At 47.9% G+C, this 17051-nt stretch overlaps 2 protein-coding genes across 2 annotated transcripts in view; both read right to left on the reverse strand.

The window, feature by feature from the left end:
- Nucleotides 1-17051, reverse strand: part of LOC102107146 (uncharacterized) — a 178884-nt gene that overhangs the window by 60157 nt on the left and 101676 nt on the right. The gene's annotated exons all lie outside the window — the stretch shown is intronic.
- Nucleotides 5560-6598, reverse strand: LOC102113716 (olfactory receptor 14C36-like). The gene has a single exon (XM_088063866.1). The coding sequence runs from the start codon at nucleotides 6490-6492 to the stop codon at nucleotides 5560-5562; it is 933 nt and encodes a 310-aa protein (XP_087919992.1). The 5' UTR covers nucleotides 6493-6598.

Consider the following 17051-nt stretch of genomic DNA (forward strand, 5'->3'; position numbering starts at 1 on the left):
CTCTTAGCTGAAAATATCATGTAACTTTTTTTTTTTTTTTTCCCTTTGTTGCATGCAGTTCATCCTCAGAGGAAGAAGAGCCCCTGTGCTCATCTGGGCATTATAATTAAATTATAGTTATAATTATAATATATATATGCATTAATAGAAATTCAATTTAAGTTAAGAAAAAAATAGGAGACCAGCCTAGTTAATTTCATAAGGATTCATGAGTAAAAAAGTAAGACCTTTAGTTAGGAAATAATTGCACACTTATGACCTGAGGCAACAGTCAGAACTTGCTGAAAACAAAATGGCACATGTCATTAAATTGAATAATGCTTAATTATAGAATCATAAATATTTGAGATTGGAAAGGCCCATCAAGTCACTTAAGTCCCCCTCCTTATCAATGCAAGACTGTTCCCTGTTGCACATATGCTGGTATGTTTTCTACAGACTATTAGAACCCATTGTCAGGAGGATTTGCATTAAATTCCGCAGTTTTCTCTTTCTTAATTTCGTTCCATTACTCCCTGATATACCTGCTTGTTTCCTGCTAAGTAATTCCTTTCCTTCCCTAGTGTGTGTGTGTCACTCAAACATCTGTAGATGGTTGAAATGCCTCTCCTTAGTTATCACTTAGCCAAACTAGACATATTTATTTAGTTCTTTTAATCTTCCTCATAGGTAAATCCCTCTAGTCCCTTAATTATTTTGTTGCTCTTTTCTGAACTCTCTCTTTCCAAACCCTTCTTGTAGTCATATTAAATGCAGTATCCTAGTTCTTGTCATCCAGAACCATGGAAAAATCAGCGGTGCTGTTACATCTCTGTTGCAATGTGATGTGTCTGACCCACTATAATATTTTTTCCCCTGATCTATCATGCTCAGCACCATGCAAGGCTGTAGAGAGGTCAAGACAACCTCTGTTTTTAAAACTCTGCCCTGCAGCTATTCCTTACAGTGCTGTCAGCAGGGAAGACATTTTGTCTTCTAAAACCTTACTTCTGATAGTTTTTCCCATCTGAAAACTATCTGGGCCAGGGGCAGCACCCAGGGACCTGCCCTGCCTGGGGGAACTTATAACTGGATCTTCTAACTAAGTATCAGAAACAAGGGCACACACTCTGTATTCCAGACTCCAACATTTTATTCTTATTCTTAATTTTCCATGTTTTAAGTACTACTACGTCTTCATCTACTTCAGCTTCTACCTCTTCTTCCTAATATTCCTATTCTTATTCTTTATCATTTTTTGGTTTCTGGAGGGTCTTATGCAGGTTTTAGTGGGTGGGGGGTTTGGGTTCTTTTCCTTTCCTACTACTACTTCCTAAACACAACTTTCTTTTCTTTTGTTAGAATTGTGTGTGTTGCAGTCCAGCAGGCCGCCGTCGTGTCCTGGGAGCATCACCTCCTGTCTGTGTCCATTCCTCATGGCCAAAGTGCCACAGGATCAGCAAAGTCCTTTCCGAAGGAGAGGAAATGGCCTTGGAGTCCAGCAGGGTGGAGCGGAACAGCCCCCACAGCGCCCGCCTCAAGAGCGAGCGGCCTTTCCTGTGGGGAAGCGGCTGCCCAGGAGAAGAGACATCTTCCACCGTGGCTTGGGCTGCCAGAGGGCCAGGCCCGGCACAGAGTTGCTCTTGCGGGCACAGCTCGGGCTCCTGGCACTCCACCCAAGCTTCTCGAGGGACAGGCAGCAGGATTCCCCTGCTAAATTGCTTCTAAATCTGCCAGTCTCTGCTGCCTGGCCTCTTCTCCTTCCTCGTGCAGCTCCAGGACGCTCACCTCATCCCAGTCATCGTCCTCCCGCTGCCAGGGCTTGAGCTGGCTGCACAGGATGTCGCAGTATTCCCTGCTGTCCTGAGCCAGCTCTCCATCACTGTCATCATCCCAGCTGGACCTGGAGGATTTTCTCTTTGCTTTGCCTCCAGTCACCTCCTGGCCGTCCTGGGACAGCTCTTGCTTGCGGCAAGCTTCCCAGTCCAAGAGTGCCCGGCAGCCCGTGCCTTCTCCTGGGGACAGCCGCTGCTCAGGAGATTCTTCCCAATCTGAGAATTCCTGACAGTGATCGCTGTCCACCTGCCACGGCTCCTGCTCCCTGCACTCGTCCCACTCGGAGACAACTGGGGAGGGCTCTTGCTCCCTGACTTCATCCCAGTCCCGGAAATGCCAGTAGCTCCCCCATACTTGGACCAGCTCTTGCTCAAGGCCTTCATCCCACTCAGAGAGCTCCTGGCAACTATGGGCTTCTCCTGGGGACAGCTGTGGCTCAGTGCAGGCTTCCCCTGGAGTCCCTTGCTGGAACTTGTTCATTTCTCCTCGGCAGAGCTCTGGCTCTTCCTCAGCGCAGGACTTCACGGCTCCTCTCCTCCCTCTGCTTGCCCTCTCAGCCTCCTCCTGCTGCTCCCTCAAGGCCTGGGCTCTCTGTGAGCCGGGCCAGGGCCTGGGGGGCTGGGACTTGGGCTTCGCCTTCTCCTCCGTGCCTGCAGTCCTCTGGCACACACAGGTACCTGGACACAGCCACTGTCCTGGGACTGACCCAGGCCCCACAAGCCCTTTATATACCCCCCAGCCGGGGCGGGGCTCTGCCATGTCACAATGGACTTTGGGCACCGCAAGGTCCCGCATCACCACGGCCCCTTGACGCACCGTGCCTGTGTCACAAAGGCCACCCCAGCACCCCGTGCCTGTGTCACAAAGGGCACCCCGGCACCCCTTCAACAGCCCAAGGCACCAGGAGAGGCCTGGAGCAGCCCAGGCCTTGGGGGACTTTAGCCGCTTCTTCTGAGCCGCTCCTTCAAATGATCAGGAGTGGCTGGGGCCAAGTGAAGGTGCAAAAGGAGACCGTGTGTGTCTTCGTTTGAAAGACAGGGGCCTGCTAAGGGAGGCAGGAGACTCCTTTGCAATGGAAATGTAAACCCCCTCGCTCCCAATTATTATCCCTTTGAAAGGCACTCTCTGGCAAAGATAGGAGGACAGGAAGAACAGTTTGTGCTGCTTTTGCATGAATTGCTATTTGGTGAGCAGGGAAGAAGCCCCCCATGGAAATGATTTTACTGAGGGGAGCTACTAAGCGAGAGCTGCCTCTGTGCCAAGCAAAATCCAAGAGCTGGCTAGCTGTGGGAACTGACTACCTATTAAAGCATTTAAAAAGCTGGATCCACCTCTGTGAGACTGACATTTTGCAGACAGGCAAGCCGGGGAAATCTCTCTCTTGCTTCCACCTTTGAGGAGGTACCCGGCTGCCGGTCGGGCCGGACCCCGCTGCACTGCGGCCCTTGCAGTCGTGCTGACAGTGGCCGCAACAATCCTTAAAACTTCAGGGTCCCCTGACACCCGGGCAACCGAGGAGGAAATTAAAGGAGCAGGTTCGCTGGAGTCCCCAAAACCAACTGGAATAGGAAAATCAAGTAGGGATGAGGCCCATAAAGCCTGCGCAGCACAGGAGCAAAGTGCAAAGACCAGGACTAGGGGCAGACACAACAATATCTAGGGGAGGTGTGAGGGCAGAGTCTGAGGGCATGGGTCCAGACACAGACTGGGGTTAGAAAGGTGCAAAATACTGCGACGAATTGCAACCAATATGGGGAGAGATACAGGAAGATTCTAGAAACATAATTTTCAGTGGGGTGACTTGGTGAACGTATGAATTGCCATCAAGCCTTTGGCAAGTGCTTCCCAAGGCTTGAACTCAAAGCCTGCTGCTTCAGGGCTGAAGTCTTTCTGGCCCTGTGTCCCAGAAGGGCTGAATCGCACAGGCTCGGCCTGGCGGGGCCGGGCCAGCCCCGGCAGTGACCGGGTGGGGACGGGAGGCTGCGGGACCCCGGTTGAGGCTGGGCCGGACCACGGCTGCTCACACCTTGCCGAGCCTAAGCCGTGCCCCGCTGCTGGCCCCCGCTGAGCTGGAATCCGCTGGGCTCCGGGAGGAGCTCCGGGTGGGTCCAGGCCCCCTCGGCCACGGCCCCTGCAGCACAGGGTAATTGAAAGAAATTGGCCAGGAGACAAGACTCCTGTTTGATGCCTTTATTAGGATTCAGCTCTTGGGGTGGGGGGGGGTCCAAGGGATTGCTTGCACCACGGCTATTCCCACACTGTCAGCTCCAAAAAGGAGGCACAATTCAGCTTTGCAGCACACACTGCAGAGCTGGGGCTTCCATCCTCATGAGAGTAGTCAGGGACCTGTCATTCTGGTTCGCTCTCTAGGGCTGTCAGTCCTTTCCAGTCCTCTTGAGGTCATGGTGATGCAGGAAGATGGTTTCTAAGCAGGCTTAGCTGATGCAGGGAGATGATCTTGCATCATAGCTTGCTCAAATATGTTTCCTTGTTGTTTTATTCCTCTGTTAGCTCGTTGTTTTGGTGTCCTGCATGCCTTAGTTTGCATATTACTCGGTTGCACAGCTTCCTGGGAGTTTCTTTGTTCTAGTGTGGCACAGCATCCATGGGAGTTGCCTTGTTCTGTGGCATACCTTTCTAATGGGTTGCTTTTGTTAGTTTGATTTAGCCCCCATGGGAGCAGCTCTGTTACAAGGTAGCAGGGAAGTAAGGGAAAGGGTACAGGAATGTCTCATAAGAACCTTTAAAACACTTCAGAAACTGGTATGCAATTAACATTACTAATAACCATCAGAGTAAACAAGGGGTACAAGGTTTACAAATGGGATAAGAACATTAACTGTACCTAACTAAACACAGGATTTTATCCTGGGTGGATTTCTTGAGAGATTTTATTCATGACATGTGCCTGCAAGGATGCGGCACCTCTCTGAGCTGGGGGAGAGGCCAGGGCTGCACAGGGGGGATGTTGTTGGCAGCTCCATGAGGACGCTCTGGGACGCTGCCCTGGGGTGTCCAGCGCAGTGGGGATGGATCAGCCCCTGCTCTGCTGCTCCTTCCCCTCTCCCCCAGGGACCTTGCAGAGCCCCAGCCATGCTGTTTGCCCCCAGCCTGCCCACGGCCACCCTGGGGCTGCTCACGGGGGTTTTCTGTGCTGAGCTTTGGCTTGGCCATGTTCTTGAGAGAGCCTGGGCAAGGAGCCTGGAGCCCCCAGGCCCTGCCCTGAGGCGTCAGCGCTGCCCCAGCAGTGCCCATGGCCTGTCCCTGCTGCAGCCCCGGCACTGCCACCCCAGGGCTGTGCCCAGCCCCGAGAGCACTCAGGCCCTGCAGCAACACCAGGGCCAGGAGGGCAGCGGGGCAGTGGCACAGGAGCAGCACTGGCAACACCAAGTGCTGCTGCTCCTGGGCACAGCTGCTGTGCCAGCACTGATCTGCCCCCAGCTCTGCACACAGACACTGCTGCTGCAGCTCCAGAGAAGGGAACAAAAGGGAGATCTCTGGAGAAAACTTTGCGGGAGATCCTTTAGTTCCTTTACAGCCACCAAGAGCACAGCTCCTCATTGGCACAGTCTGTGGCCACAGGGAAGGTGAAGAGAGAAACAAAATGAGAAATGGCACAAACAGTAACATTTTATTGTGCACAATATTAGAAAGTAAAATGAAGAAAAAGAACCTCCAAAATTAAAACAAGAAGTATCAAAGATGACTTTTATTACAAGTGATTTGCAGAAATTGGCCAGCAGTTTAATGTTTCCAAAACCATCCAGTCATCAGTGTCCACACTGCAGCCTTGAGCTCCTGGTTCCTCAGGCTATAGATGAGGGGGTTCAGGGCTGGAGGCACCACTGAGTACAGAACTGACAGGGCCAGGTCCAGGGATGGGGAGGAGATGGAGGGGGGCTTCAAGTAGGCAAATGTGCCAGTGCTTATAAACAGGGAGACCACAACCAGATGAGGGAGGCAGGTGGAAAAGGCTTTGTGCCGTCCCTGCTCAGAGGGGATCCTCAGCACAGCCCTGAAGATCTGCACATAGGAGAAAACAATGAACACAAAACAGCCAAGCAGCAGACAGGCACTAACAGCAATGAGCCCAAGTTCTCTAGTGTAGGAATTTGAGCAGGAGAGCTTGAGGATGTGTGGGATTTCACAGAAGAACTGCCCCAGGGCATTGCCCTTGCACTGAGGCAGAGAAAATATATTGGCTGTGTGCAGCAGTGAATAGAGAAAGCCACTGGCCCAGGCAGCTGCTGCCATGTAGGCACAAGCTCTGCTGCCCAGGAGGGTCCCGTAGTGCAGGGGTTTGCAGATGGACACGTAGCAATCATAGCACATGATGGTCAGCAGGAAATACTCTGTTATAGCGCAGAAAACCAAAAAAAAGAGCTGTGCAGCACATCCTGTGTAGGAGATTTCTCTGGTGTCCCAGAGGGAATTGTGCGTGGCTTTGGGCACAGTGGTGCAGATGGAGCCCAGGTCGCTGAGGGCCAGGTTGAGCAGGAGGAAGAACATGGGGCTGTGCAGGTGGTGGCTGCAGGCTACGGCGCTGATGATGAGGCCGTTGCCCAGGAGGGCAGCCAGGGAGATGCCCAGGAAGAGGCAGAAGTGCAGGAGCTGCAGCTGCCGCGTGTCTGCCCATGCCAGCAGGAGGAAGTGGCTGATGGAGCTGCTGTTGGACATTTACTGTGGCTGGGCATTGGGTACTGCCTGGAGAAAAGGACAGTGAAGAGTTAGAGATGTCTATAATCAAAATCAAAGCTGTTTCCCATTCTCCCTCTTCTGTAACACACACGGACACACTTTTGTGTTTAAGAGTTGTAAGGTTTTCTTTATAAGCTCCCGCATATCTCTCTTGGTATTCTTGGATATCAAACCCTCTGCATTTCTGCTGCCCCCATGAAGAACAGAGAAAGTTCTGTGAGACACAGTAATGAGTGGAGAGTGAAGGGAGATGATCTATGGTTTGACCTGTTCAGAGTTTTTCGGGGCTTTAACCTTCCTCAAATGGAGGGTGATCACCTTCCCATGTTTTCCTATTAAAACAGCTAGATATTGCTTAAAGCAGATGGATCCACCACAGCCCAGCTCCACATTTGTATCCAAGAACTCATGTTCTTCATTTCACCAACCCAACAGCATTTTCAGAACACCTCTGCCTTTCCCTGTGTGTCTTTCAGATAACACAGAGATGCTCTAGGACAGGTTTGCATCCTGGATTGAAGCTCCCAGCTGGGACTGAAATCTCAGGGAGACTTCCAAGTGTCCTTATGATGGCATTGGATGAAGGGAGATCCAGCTCCTTCCCTGGCTGCACTGCCAGCATTGCCCACAGCCGGGCACTGGGGACAGCGTCCCCCTGAGCCAGCCGTGCCCCCTGCCAGAGCCCCCAGTGCCGGGCAGCTGCTCCCAGCCCTTTGCTCTGCAGAAAGAACTGGGCCCGGGGCTGCAGAGCTGCCCCACGGCTCTGCTGCAGCTCGGCCTGCACAGGAGGGGCTTCACACCTGGGAGCCCGGCCCTGAGGGCAGAGGCTGGGCTGGGAGGACAGGACGGAGGGGGCTTGTTCAGAGGGAGGGGCTGCACTGCAGGGGCTCCTATGGACATCTCTAAACTCTCTCTGCCACAGGATTTCTGGGCTTTTGTTTTCTCTCATTCCCTGATCTTCTCTCTGCTTCCTGGAGATTTTCCTCCTGCTGGTGTTTGCCTGTGCCTGATCTCTCCCTGCCAGCACCCACACACCCCCCAAATCGCTGTGTACTCTCCTTGGCCTGACAGAACCCTGCCTGTTTGCAGGGCTCTGGCTGGGGACAGGTTCTGTTTGCAGCTTGGAGAAAAGACAGCTCAGACTAAGCCTGATGGGTCCAGCAAAGGTGATGCTGGTGCTTGTCCATGGGCAGAGTGGCTGAAAGCACATTAGGAATCTCCTGTGAGCCCATTGATCGCTAAAAGTAACAGTTTGGATGTCTCAGGCACTTGTCAAAATTCATAATACCTTGAATATTTATCCCCCCCTCCTCCCTGCATTTCTGCAATAGTAGGAAACTGAATACAAAGTCTTAGGAAATGTCCTCATTTTTATCAAAATCCTTGTCTTGGAAATATTCCATGACAGATCAGAAACCCTCAGCATGTCAGAGCTTCATGAGCATTCACCTCTCCTACACCAGAAATACTCAGAGTTGTACTCACAGAGTCTGTAGGCACTGGGATGTTCCAGCTTGAGGAGATGCCTCCAGGAGCTGCAGCTGCATTGTCCTGCAGCCAGAGGCTTCCTGTGTCAAGGGCTGGCAGTGATTCTGCCCCAGGCACTTCTCAGCACCTTCCCAGCCCTGACTGATTGAAGCTCTCTGTACCTCTGGGCTGTGCCCAGGGTGGCTGCAGGCAGTGCCCCAGCCCTGCTGGGCTGGCAGAAGAGCTGCTCAGCAAGAGAAATGTGCTTTTGAAGCTCTTCTTGGTTTCCAGGAACTGCCTCTGTGCCGGGAGCCTGGCCCAGCTCAGCAGCACAGACACAGCAGCAGGACTTTAATGACCCTCTTGGGGCTTTGTGCTGAGGCCCTGAACATCAGTCCCTGGGAGGGAGGGGAAGAAAGCTCTCAAGAACTCCAAGTCAGAATCCAACTCCAAAGTTTCTTTTCCTTTTAATGGGTCCCACTGAGGGACGTGACTGAGAAAGTGTCCCCAGGCCCCAGGCAGAGCAGAGAACTGGAGGCACTGATGACAGGTGGGGACAAAGAGAAGCCAAGTCTTGGTGCCCTGGGCCACAGCAGCCAATGCTGTGCCAGCAAGGGCTGTGAGGAGACACCTTGTCCTGAGGCCCTGGGGCCTCCTGATACAGCCCCAGCAAGGCTGGCCACTGTCACCCCCTTGGCCTGCCCTCAGCATCCCCCCTAGCCCACATGCCAGTGGCCTCAGGGATCTGCTGGAAGGAGTCCCTGGGGAGCCTTGCTCAGGAATGGCCCTGGGGGGCTCCTTCATGCTCCCAGGGACTGCAGCTTTTTCAAAGGACTTTGGCTTTTGCCTTGGAGTCTCTGAGAGCTTTGTGCAATCCTGGCCTCCAATTATCTGCTTTAACGAGTCCCTTGGGAGCTTTGCATTGACACTCAGTGGGGCTCATCAATACTTTGAGATACTCAGAGTTTTTCAGCTACTTTGGATTTTCCTTCCCACACTGAGTCTCTGGGAGGTTTTTGTGCAATCCTGGCCTGCAGTTCTGTCCTCCAAGGAGTCCATGAGGAGCCTGTGTTGGGGATGGACCTCAGTGGGACCCATTAATGTTTTGAGAAACTTTGGGTTTTTCCTATGACTTTTACTCCTGGAAAAGTTTGTACAATCTCCTCTCAGGTTCTGACATTCAAGGGCTCATCTCCAAATGCACCACGGAGCTCATTAGGATCAAGCAAGTCCTAACAAACCATGGCTGTGCCTTGATTTCCCTCTGGTCTGGTGCAGTTCTTAGGAAAGCTTCCTACAATAGTTCTGGAGAAATAGTTCAAAGAGCTTCTCAGAAATGTATATTCCTATTTTAAAGGGTGTATTTTATTCCTGTTCTCTTTAGAACAGAGGTGATTGCAGCATTCAGTGATGGATATTGATCCAGGGTCTCTCCTAAGGAGGTCTGGCCAGGTCAGAGAAGCTGTGCCTTGAGGTCTGACCCAGTGGGGACAACCTTGCTCCACATTCCCCAGCCCCATCCTGTCTCTCCTCACTCTCCTGGGACCTGCTTTGCTCACAGAACTGGCTGCACTCAGGCAAAGAGGGGTTTTCCTTCTTTGATTTAGCAATTTAAAATTGCTGAGTTTCCCCATGGAAAACAGACACCCTCCTCAAGTGTGTGCCAAGGCCAAGGTGCCACCAAGGAGGTTCCCCTTCCCCAAGGCAGAACCACACAAGGAATGTTTCAGACACACAGGGAGTTCTACAATAAACACAACCCCAGAGTTGGCTGAAGGCAGAATTAGAGCAGCTGCTGAAGGACAGACAAGCTTTGAACTCCTTGCAGCTGAAAGCACCAAGTGGGTTGTTGGGAGGTGTGTGAGTGAGGCAAGAGTGAGGGAAGGGAAATGCAGAGAGCCCTGGAAGTGTTTCTGTGCAGACAGGCTGCTGCAAGGGCAGCGTTGGACTTCTCTGGGGGAAACTGTGAGGGGGATTTGGTGTAGAGCGACTGTTGTAGTTTAAGGCCCGGCGATGCGGAAGATCTCGGAATGTAATGGAAAGTTAGAAAAAACCCCTCTCTTTAGGATAGTAAAACCTCCTGTAATTAGCCAATAGCACTTAAGTGTGACGTGAGCAGATGGGAGTAACACAATGACCCTAAGTTATAAATTGTCAAATTCCCCTGCAATAAACGCCATTGCTTCGCCATCCATCATATTGATGTCTTGTGGGTAGATTGGCCAGGGTGGCCCGGGAGAGAGGCCACGGGCTGGCTCCTGGACTAGGGTGTTTGCCTTGCTTGAAAAACCAGCAATTGGTGCCGAAACCCGGGAAGAAAAGCTGGAAAAAATCCAGAAATCGAGGAATCCCTGAAAAAACAGGAGCAGCGGTCAGGACAGGCTGGATCCTTCCTGACGAGGGAGACGTCCCTGCATCTTCAACGACGATGGAATCTTTGATAAAGGTCGTATCTGAACTATATAAGCAGTGGGGTGTAGACTGCAAATCTAAAGATTTTAAGCTTGCTGTTATACAGCTTTTACAAATGAGTATTATAGAGCGACCAGTGGACATTCTTCACCCTGAGGTGTGGGAGAAATGTACCAGGGCTCTGGCTAATGAAACTGTAGATTCTGGTAATATGAAACATTTTAAGTCATGGGGGAAGGTCGTTAAGGCCTTGAAAAAAGCTAGACAAAAGCAGGAAGCCTGGACAGCAGCAAAAAGCTGTCTGTTGGTCACCCCAAAACTAGGGGTGAGTGCTACAACACAAACTTTAGAATCCCCAGATGAGAGTAGCTCAGCTGAGCAGAAGGGGACACAGGAGGACGATATGCCTCCTAAAACCCCAAACCCTGAGCTGCTCTCAGAAGGGCAACAGAAAGCAAGAGATTTTTGGGAAAATTTAACAGAAGAAGCCAGAAATGTAGCAAAGCAAGTAAGGGGAGATACATCCCCCCTTGGACTTAAAGATGGCGCTGAGAAAAATGTTACAGAGCAGGAAAAATATGTCTTTAACAAAGAACAGAAGCTGGCCTTGGAAGATGGGTACAGTTGGAGGGTTGAGAGAGATAAGAGATGTAGAGAAGAAAGCGGGGGACGTGTGCAGAATGCTTGGAATGCAGAGGCAATGGAAAGGAGGGGTGGCAAAGGGCGGGTTAGAGCCTGGAGTGAGGGGCGGAGGGAAAGGTGGGGCTAGAGGCGGGGTGGAGGCGGAGTGGAACCAGGGGGGAGGGAATAGCCCGCCCACAGGGGTGGCTGGAAGGGCCGGGGCCCAAGAAAAAAGCACGGCAAACAGGAAATGGCCAGCCAGTGGAGCTCTGACTGTGATCGAGGTACGAGCAGCGAAGGGTCAGAGCCCAAGTCCCCAGAAGAAAAAACAGTAAAAAATGTGAAGAAGGATGAGAGCGGAGCTGCGGCAGTGGCGGACCAGGCGGTCCACCCCCCCCCCCCCCGCTCTCTCTCTGGAGGGGAGCCCCGGGAAAGTATCCAGCTTGTTACAGTGGTGTGGTTTGTTAAGTTTTCAGGATGTGTTTATATACCCTTTTAGAGTTGATTTTGTGTTTTGAGTGATTGTGAGTTTGTGCAGTTGCAGTTTTTAAAAGGTTTTTCTCAGATTTAAAACTAACCCAGCACGGCGGAGTTCAGGAAAAAACACACGGCAGCCAGAGGCACTGTCGCCATGGCAACCACCGATAAAACAAGTAACAGTAACTTCGACAAAACCACAGAAAGCAAAACAACAAAAGAAAAACAACAAAAAGCTGGACATTTTAGAGAGAGATAAAAAAGAGAGAATTTTAATTGGACAATTCAAAAAATTAGAAGCTTTATAAATGGTATTGTTTGTAAATCAGCAAATTGTTATAATCAAGATTAAGATTTAAAAATAAGTTTTTATTAAATGAAGTGCCTTTAAAAATAGATTAAAAAGTTTAAATGTTGTATTTCTGTATCCCAGGAAACAAAAGATTTTTGTTTTGTTTTAGTAATCATATATTACCCATTTGCTGAGTTTTTGACAATTTTAATATGGAAATTTTAATGTGAATCTTTTTATTATATAAAACACATACAACTGCATATATATCAATTTGGATTTTGGATTTTAGTTTAAAAATTAGACTTGATGTTTTTGAAAAGTGCTACAAAAGCTAAATGACAACTTGCCCAATCCTGTGTTGTTGTGGCTTTTTTAGAGAGGCTGCACTTTAGAATCTTAGCTAATTTGAACATATACTAGGCAAATTCTTGTTGTGAATGAGTGTTTTTAGTAACATTTGCAGTTATTGTGGGTTATTCTCAAAGCTAGATAACATGGAATTGTGATGTATTTGTTGCATTTTTATAATTTTTATAGTGAATCCATGTTACCGTTGGCTTAAATGTTTTTAAGTTAAGTTGTGTAACTTAGATAGCCTTTTAAAAGTTTTGTCATTTCTTTTTGTTATAAATAATTTTTGTTAAGTTTAAATTTTGTTTAATTTGAATTGTTTTATGTTTTATTGGAAACACTTGTTTAAATTGCAAAATATAGTTATTTTTTTAGAGATATGAGGATGGCCACAACTGAGGCAGCTGTGGCGGAGTGCTGATGAACACCTGCTTGTGGATAGAAGTGAATGCAGTTTGTGACACCCTTGATTTCATCGAGAGCTTTATTGGTTGTTGCAATTTTTGCAGTTTTGTTTGCTATAACTTTCTTATTTTTCAGTGTTTCCAGAATTTTAATAAGATGTGCCATTGCTAAGGATTAGCTGCCATAGAAGAGGCTTCAAATTAAACCAACTGCTGAATGATTTAATTGGTCTGGTACCTAAGGCTTCTGATAATGTTGATTTGTACAAATGCATTTTCACAGTTTGCTGTGCTGTAAGCATCTCATAGCTGTTGTTATTGAAAACCTTGTTTTAAAAATATGTTAAGAAGCATCTTTCCAGTTTAAAGTTTAAGACCCTGGCCAAGTCTTAACTTTACCTGGACAGAATGTTTATCAACAGATCCAGATGTTTTTGTACCAAATCAGTATTTGAGTCACTTTTTAATTTTGCAATTTGACCCTGTTAATATGACAGCTGGATCAGTTTTGAAGTGGGCTTGGAGAATCATTTCCGGAGATGATGATCCAATCCTTCACTGATGATTTTTTTGTTTGTTTATAAACTATGAGATGCTGGTGCAGTGTTTTAATAATTAACAGTACTTTTATATTAATTGATTTTCAACTGCTATAGGTTTTTACTAATTGTGTATAATGTTTTGTGTTAATGTTGAACAGAAATACATCTCATTTTTATATTTTTTTTTAAGAAAAAGGGGGGAAAATTGATACCCTAAAAGCATTTGATTAGTGTAATTCATTAACTTCAAGGAGAGAAGTGCCTGTGTTTTGTTGGCAGGTTCAGAAAGGTCACCTGTCCATCTGACCAGACTGTCTGCCTCTGAACACACGAGATCCAGTGAATGGAGAGGTCATCACACAGCCTTAGTACTCCAGACATGGATCAGAAGTGGACCTGTCAGGACACAGTTGTGTTTAAACACTATACAGACAGTTGCCAACAGAAATTTTATGTTGTTATTATGATGTGGTGTCTCTATTAATTTTTCAGTTATCCTTTGTTTTAAGATTTAGAAAGATCTGAAGAACAACTTGAACATCAAAGCCCTCAGTCACTGATCAACTGCCAGCTGACATCACGGGAGCAGTGAACGTTCCAGGACTGAATCGTGTTGGAAAAATTCTGTAGAAGATTTGGGAGGTGTAGAGACTCCATCTAACTATATACAAAGCAAATTGTAATTGTGTGTTTATTTTTTTAGCAAATTGCTTTCACGCTTAGATTACATATATACCAGAGCACGTGTGTTAAAAGTAATTAGATAACAGTTTAAAGTAAAATGTTTAGCCTGTGTAGTAATTATTATGTTAGTATAAAGTATAAGTATTTTTCTTTTAAGAAATAGTATAAGTATCTTTGAAGGTTCATTTAACGTTAAAGTTTTAGCTGTGAGTTTGTAAGTATGGTGTCATTTACATGGTAAACTGCTTATAGTAATTGTGCTGTTTATAGTCATAACACCTGAAGCAGTGAGCCCCAACCTTGTAGTACAGGCTGAGAACCCACGATCTAATAGTTTATACCCGCTGCATAAACAAGAAACTACTCCCCAAAGATCTGAAGCCGCTGCTTTTAACTCGCTCTATCGAATGTTAGATGCCACCTTTTTACCTCTGAATCAATCTAACCCTAATGCCACAGAATCCTGCTGGCTGTGTTATGACACACAGCCCCCTTACTATGAAGCTGTGGCCCTTAATAACCAGCCACTGTGGGTTAATGCAGAAGCCCCAATTCAGTGCCGCAGTGAGTCACCTTCTCGCAGAATCACCATCAGCCACATGACAGGGCGAGGATTTTGCATAGGCAAAGCCACTGTTGTTGACAAAAAAGTTTGTGCGACCACCATGCAGGTGGACAAGTCCAAGAGATGGGCAGTAGCCCCCCTGTCTGGCATGTGGGTTTGCAACCGCAGTGGGCTAAGCCCTTGCATTTATACCCAAAGCTTTAATTCCTCTGTTGACTTTTGTGTGTTAGCTGTTATCATCCCCAGGGTCCTATACCACTCCAAAGAAGTGAACCAGTACCTTAATCGAGCAGGCCGCCTTCAGAAAAGAGAGCTGTTGACAGGACTGTCAATAGCAATGCTGCTCGGCTTGGGAGCAACTGGAGCAGCCACGGGTGTCTCCGCTCTGGTAACCCAGAGTCAGAGTCTCTCTCAGCTACAAATGACTGTAGATGAAGGTCTACAGAGAATTGAGAAACCCATATCCTTTCTAGAAAAATCAGTCTCCTCACTCTCTGAAGTTGTTTTGCAAAATAGGCGGGGTCTTGACCTTCTATTCATGCAGCAGGGAGGCCTCTGCATCGCCCTGAATGAAGAATGCTGCTTTTACGCTGACCACACCAGAGTAGTGAGAGACACCATGGCAGAGCTACGAGACAGGCTGTATCAACGGAGAGCAGAGAGAGAAGCTCAGCAAAACTGGTTCCAATCCTGGTTTAACCAATCTCCGTGGCTAACCACCCTGGAGTCTACCCTGATTGGACCACTTGTGATGATTTTACTCGTGCTAATCTTTGGACCGTGTATTTTAAATAAGCTTGTGTCCTTTGTTAAAAGCTGACTAGAAAAAGTTAACATTTTGTTTATAGAAAGGCAACAAATGCTTTAAAAATATACTTAGTCACCGCTTGTGCCTCATATTTACTAATGAAAACTGTAGTATTAATTTTATAAGTTTTTAGCCTTTTAGTTAAGTATTTTATATTTTCCTCAATTTTATATTATCCATTTTTAAAACTTTTATAATATAGTTAAGTTAGATAAAGTGTTTAGAAATACGTATATAAAAAATAACATTAGAATTTTTAAGACTAATATACCTTATATTTTAGCAAATTAATTACTCATAAAGAATGGGGATATGTTGTAGTTTAAGGCCCGGCGATGCGGAAGATCTCGGAATGTAACGGAAAGTTAGAAAAAACCCCTCTCTTTAGGATAGTAAAACCTCCTGTAATTAGCCAATAGCACTTAAGTGTGACGTGAGCAGATGGGAGTAACACAATGACCCTAAGTTATAAATTGTCAAATTCCCCTGCAATAAACGCCATTGCTTCGCCATCCATCATATTGATGTCTTGTGGGTAGATTGGCCAGGGTGGCCCGGGAGAGAGGCCACGGGCTGGCTCCTGGACTAGGGTGTTTGCCTTGCTTGAAAAACCAGCAAGCGACCTCCCCAGTGATCTCACAGTACACCCTGTGATGTCACACAGCCACCTGTGATGTCACATCCCACTCGCTGATGTCACACAACCTGCTCTGGGATGTCAAACCACGATTCTGTGATGTCACAGCCTGTTTTGTGATGTCACAGCCCCCCTCAGATGTCACAAAACCACCTTGTGATGTCACATTTTCTCCTGTGATGTCACACAGCAACATTTGATGTCAGTTCACTCTACGATATCACAGTCAGCACTCTGATGTCACACAACCTGTCCTGAGATGTCACATGGCTCTTCTATGATGTCACTGCCCACTCTAGGATTTCATATCTCAACCATGTGGTGCCAGAGTCTGCTCGGTGATGTCACAACCCTCTCTGTGATATTGTACATCTAACCTCGAATGTCACAGTCCTCTCTGTGACGTCACAACCCACTAAGTGATATCACCCAGACCATGCTGTGATGTCATACAGCCACACTGCAGTGTCACACCCCGCTTTCTGACGTCACACATTCCCCTCTATGATGCCATATCTGTTCAGTGACGTCACACAACAAACTCTGTGATGTCACAGCCCCATCTGTGACCTCACACAACCCACTCGGAGCTGTCACACAGCCCCTTTCTGACATCACAGCTGCTCTGGGGCTCCAGGACACAGCTACAGAGATGCCGCTGTGACACAGCCCCCTCTGGGACATCGCACTACCCCTGCCAGTGCTGAGCCCCTGGCAGCTCTGTCTGGGCCTGCTCGTGTCCCTGAGATGCCCTGGCAGGCTCCAGCCCTGCTGGGCTGTGCTCAGGAGCTGCTCCTGGCCAGAGCTGTCTCTCTGCAGCGCTGCCCTTGCCAGGAGCTGCCTCTGGGCCAGGAGCCCAGCCCAGCTCAGCAGCACAGACACAGCACCAGCACTTTCATCACCCTCTCAGGCCTTTGGAGCTTGTCATGGTTTTAAAGCAGAAACTAAAAAAATGACTAGAAAACTTACTATTTCTTGCTGTCAGATATGGATTAGAACAAAAGAAAAACAGGCTGAAAACTTAAAAGGAATAAAGAAAGTTTATTAACAAAACTACAAGAATAAGAACACCAGAACAAACCTCCAGAAAAAACCCTTTATCCCACACTACCCAACCATTCCCTTGTTCACATGACAACATAGAGACAAAAAACTTTGGAACTTTGGTGTTTAAAACAGTCCCAATTCCTGCTAGAGTCTTTTCATCAGTCTTTGTAGAGAACAGAAGTCTGCTTCTGCTAATCTATAGGGTTTCTTACAAGAAAGCTATTTCTG

Source organism: Pseudopodoces humilis, chromosome 18, assembly GCF_049639895.1.
Source record: "Pseudopodoces humilis isolate 2021_Gansu_Grassland_sample_001 chromosome 18, ASM4963989v1, whole genome shotgun sequence".
Taxonomy (NCBI): Eukaryota; Metazoa; Chordata; class Aves; order Passeriformes; family Paridae; genus Pseudopodoces; species Pseudopodoces humilis.

What these genes read in the sequence shown, in the direction of transcription:
- LOC102113716 (XM_088063866.1), bottom strand. Translation starts at nt 6,492, where the DNA reads ATGTCCAACAGCAGCTCCATCAGCCACTTCCTCCTGCTGGCATGGGCA.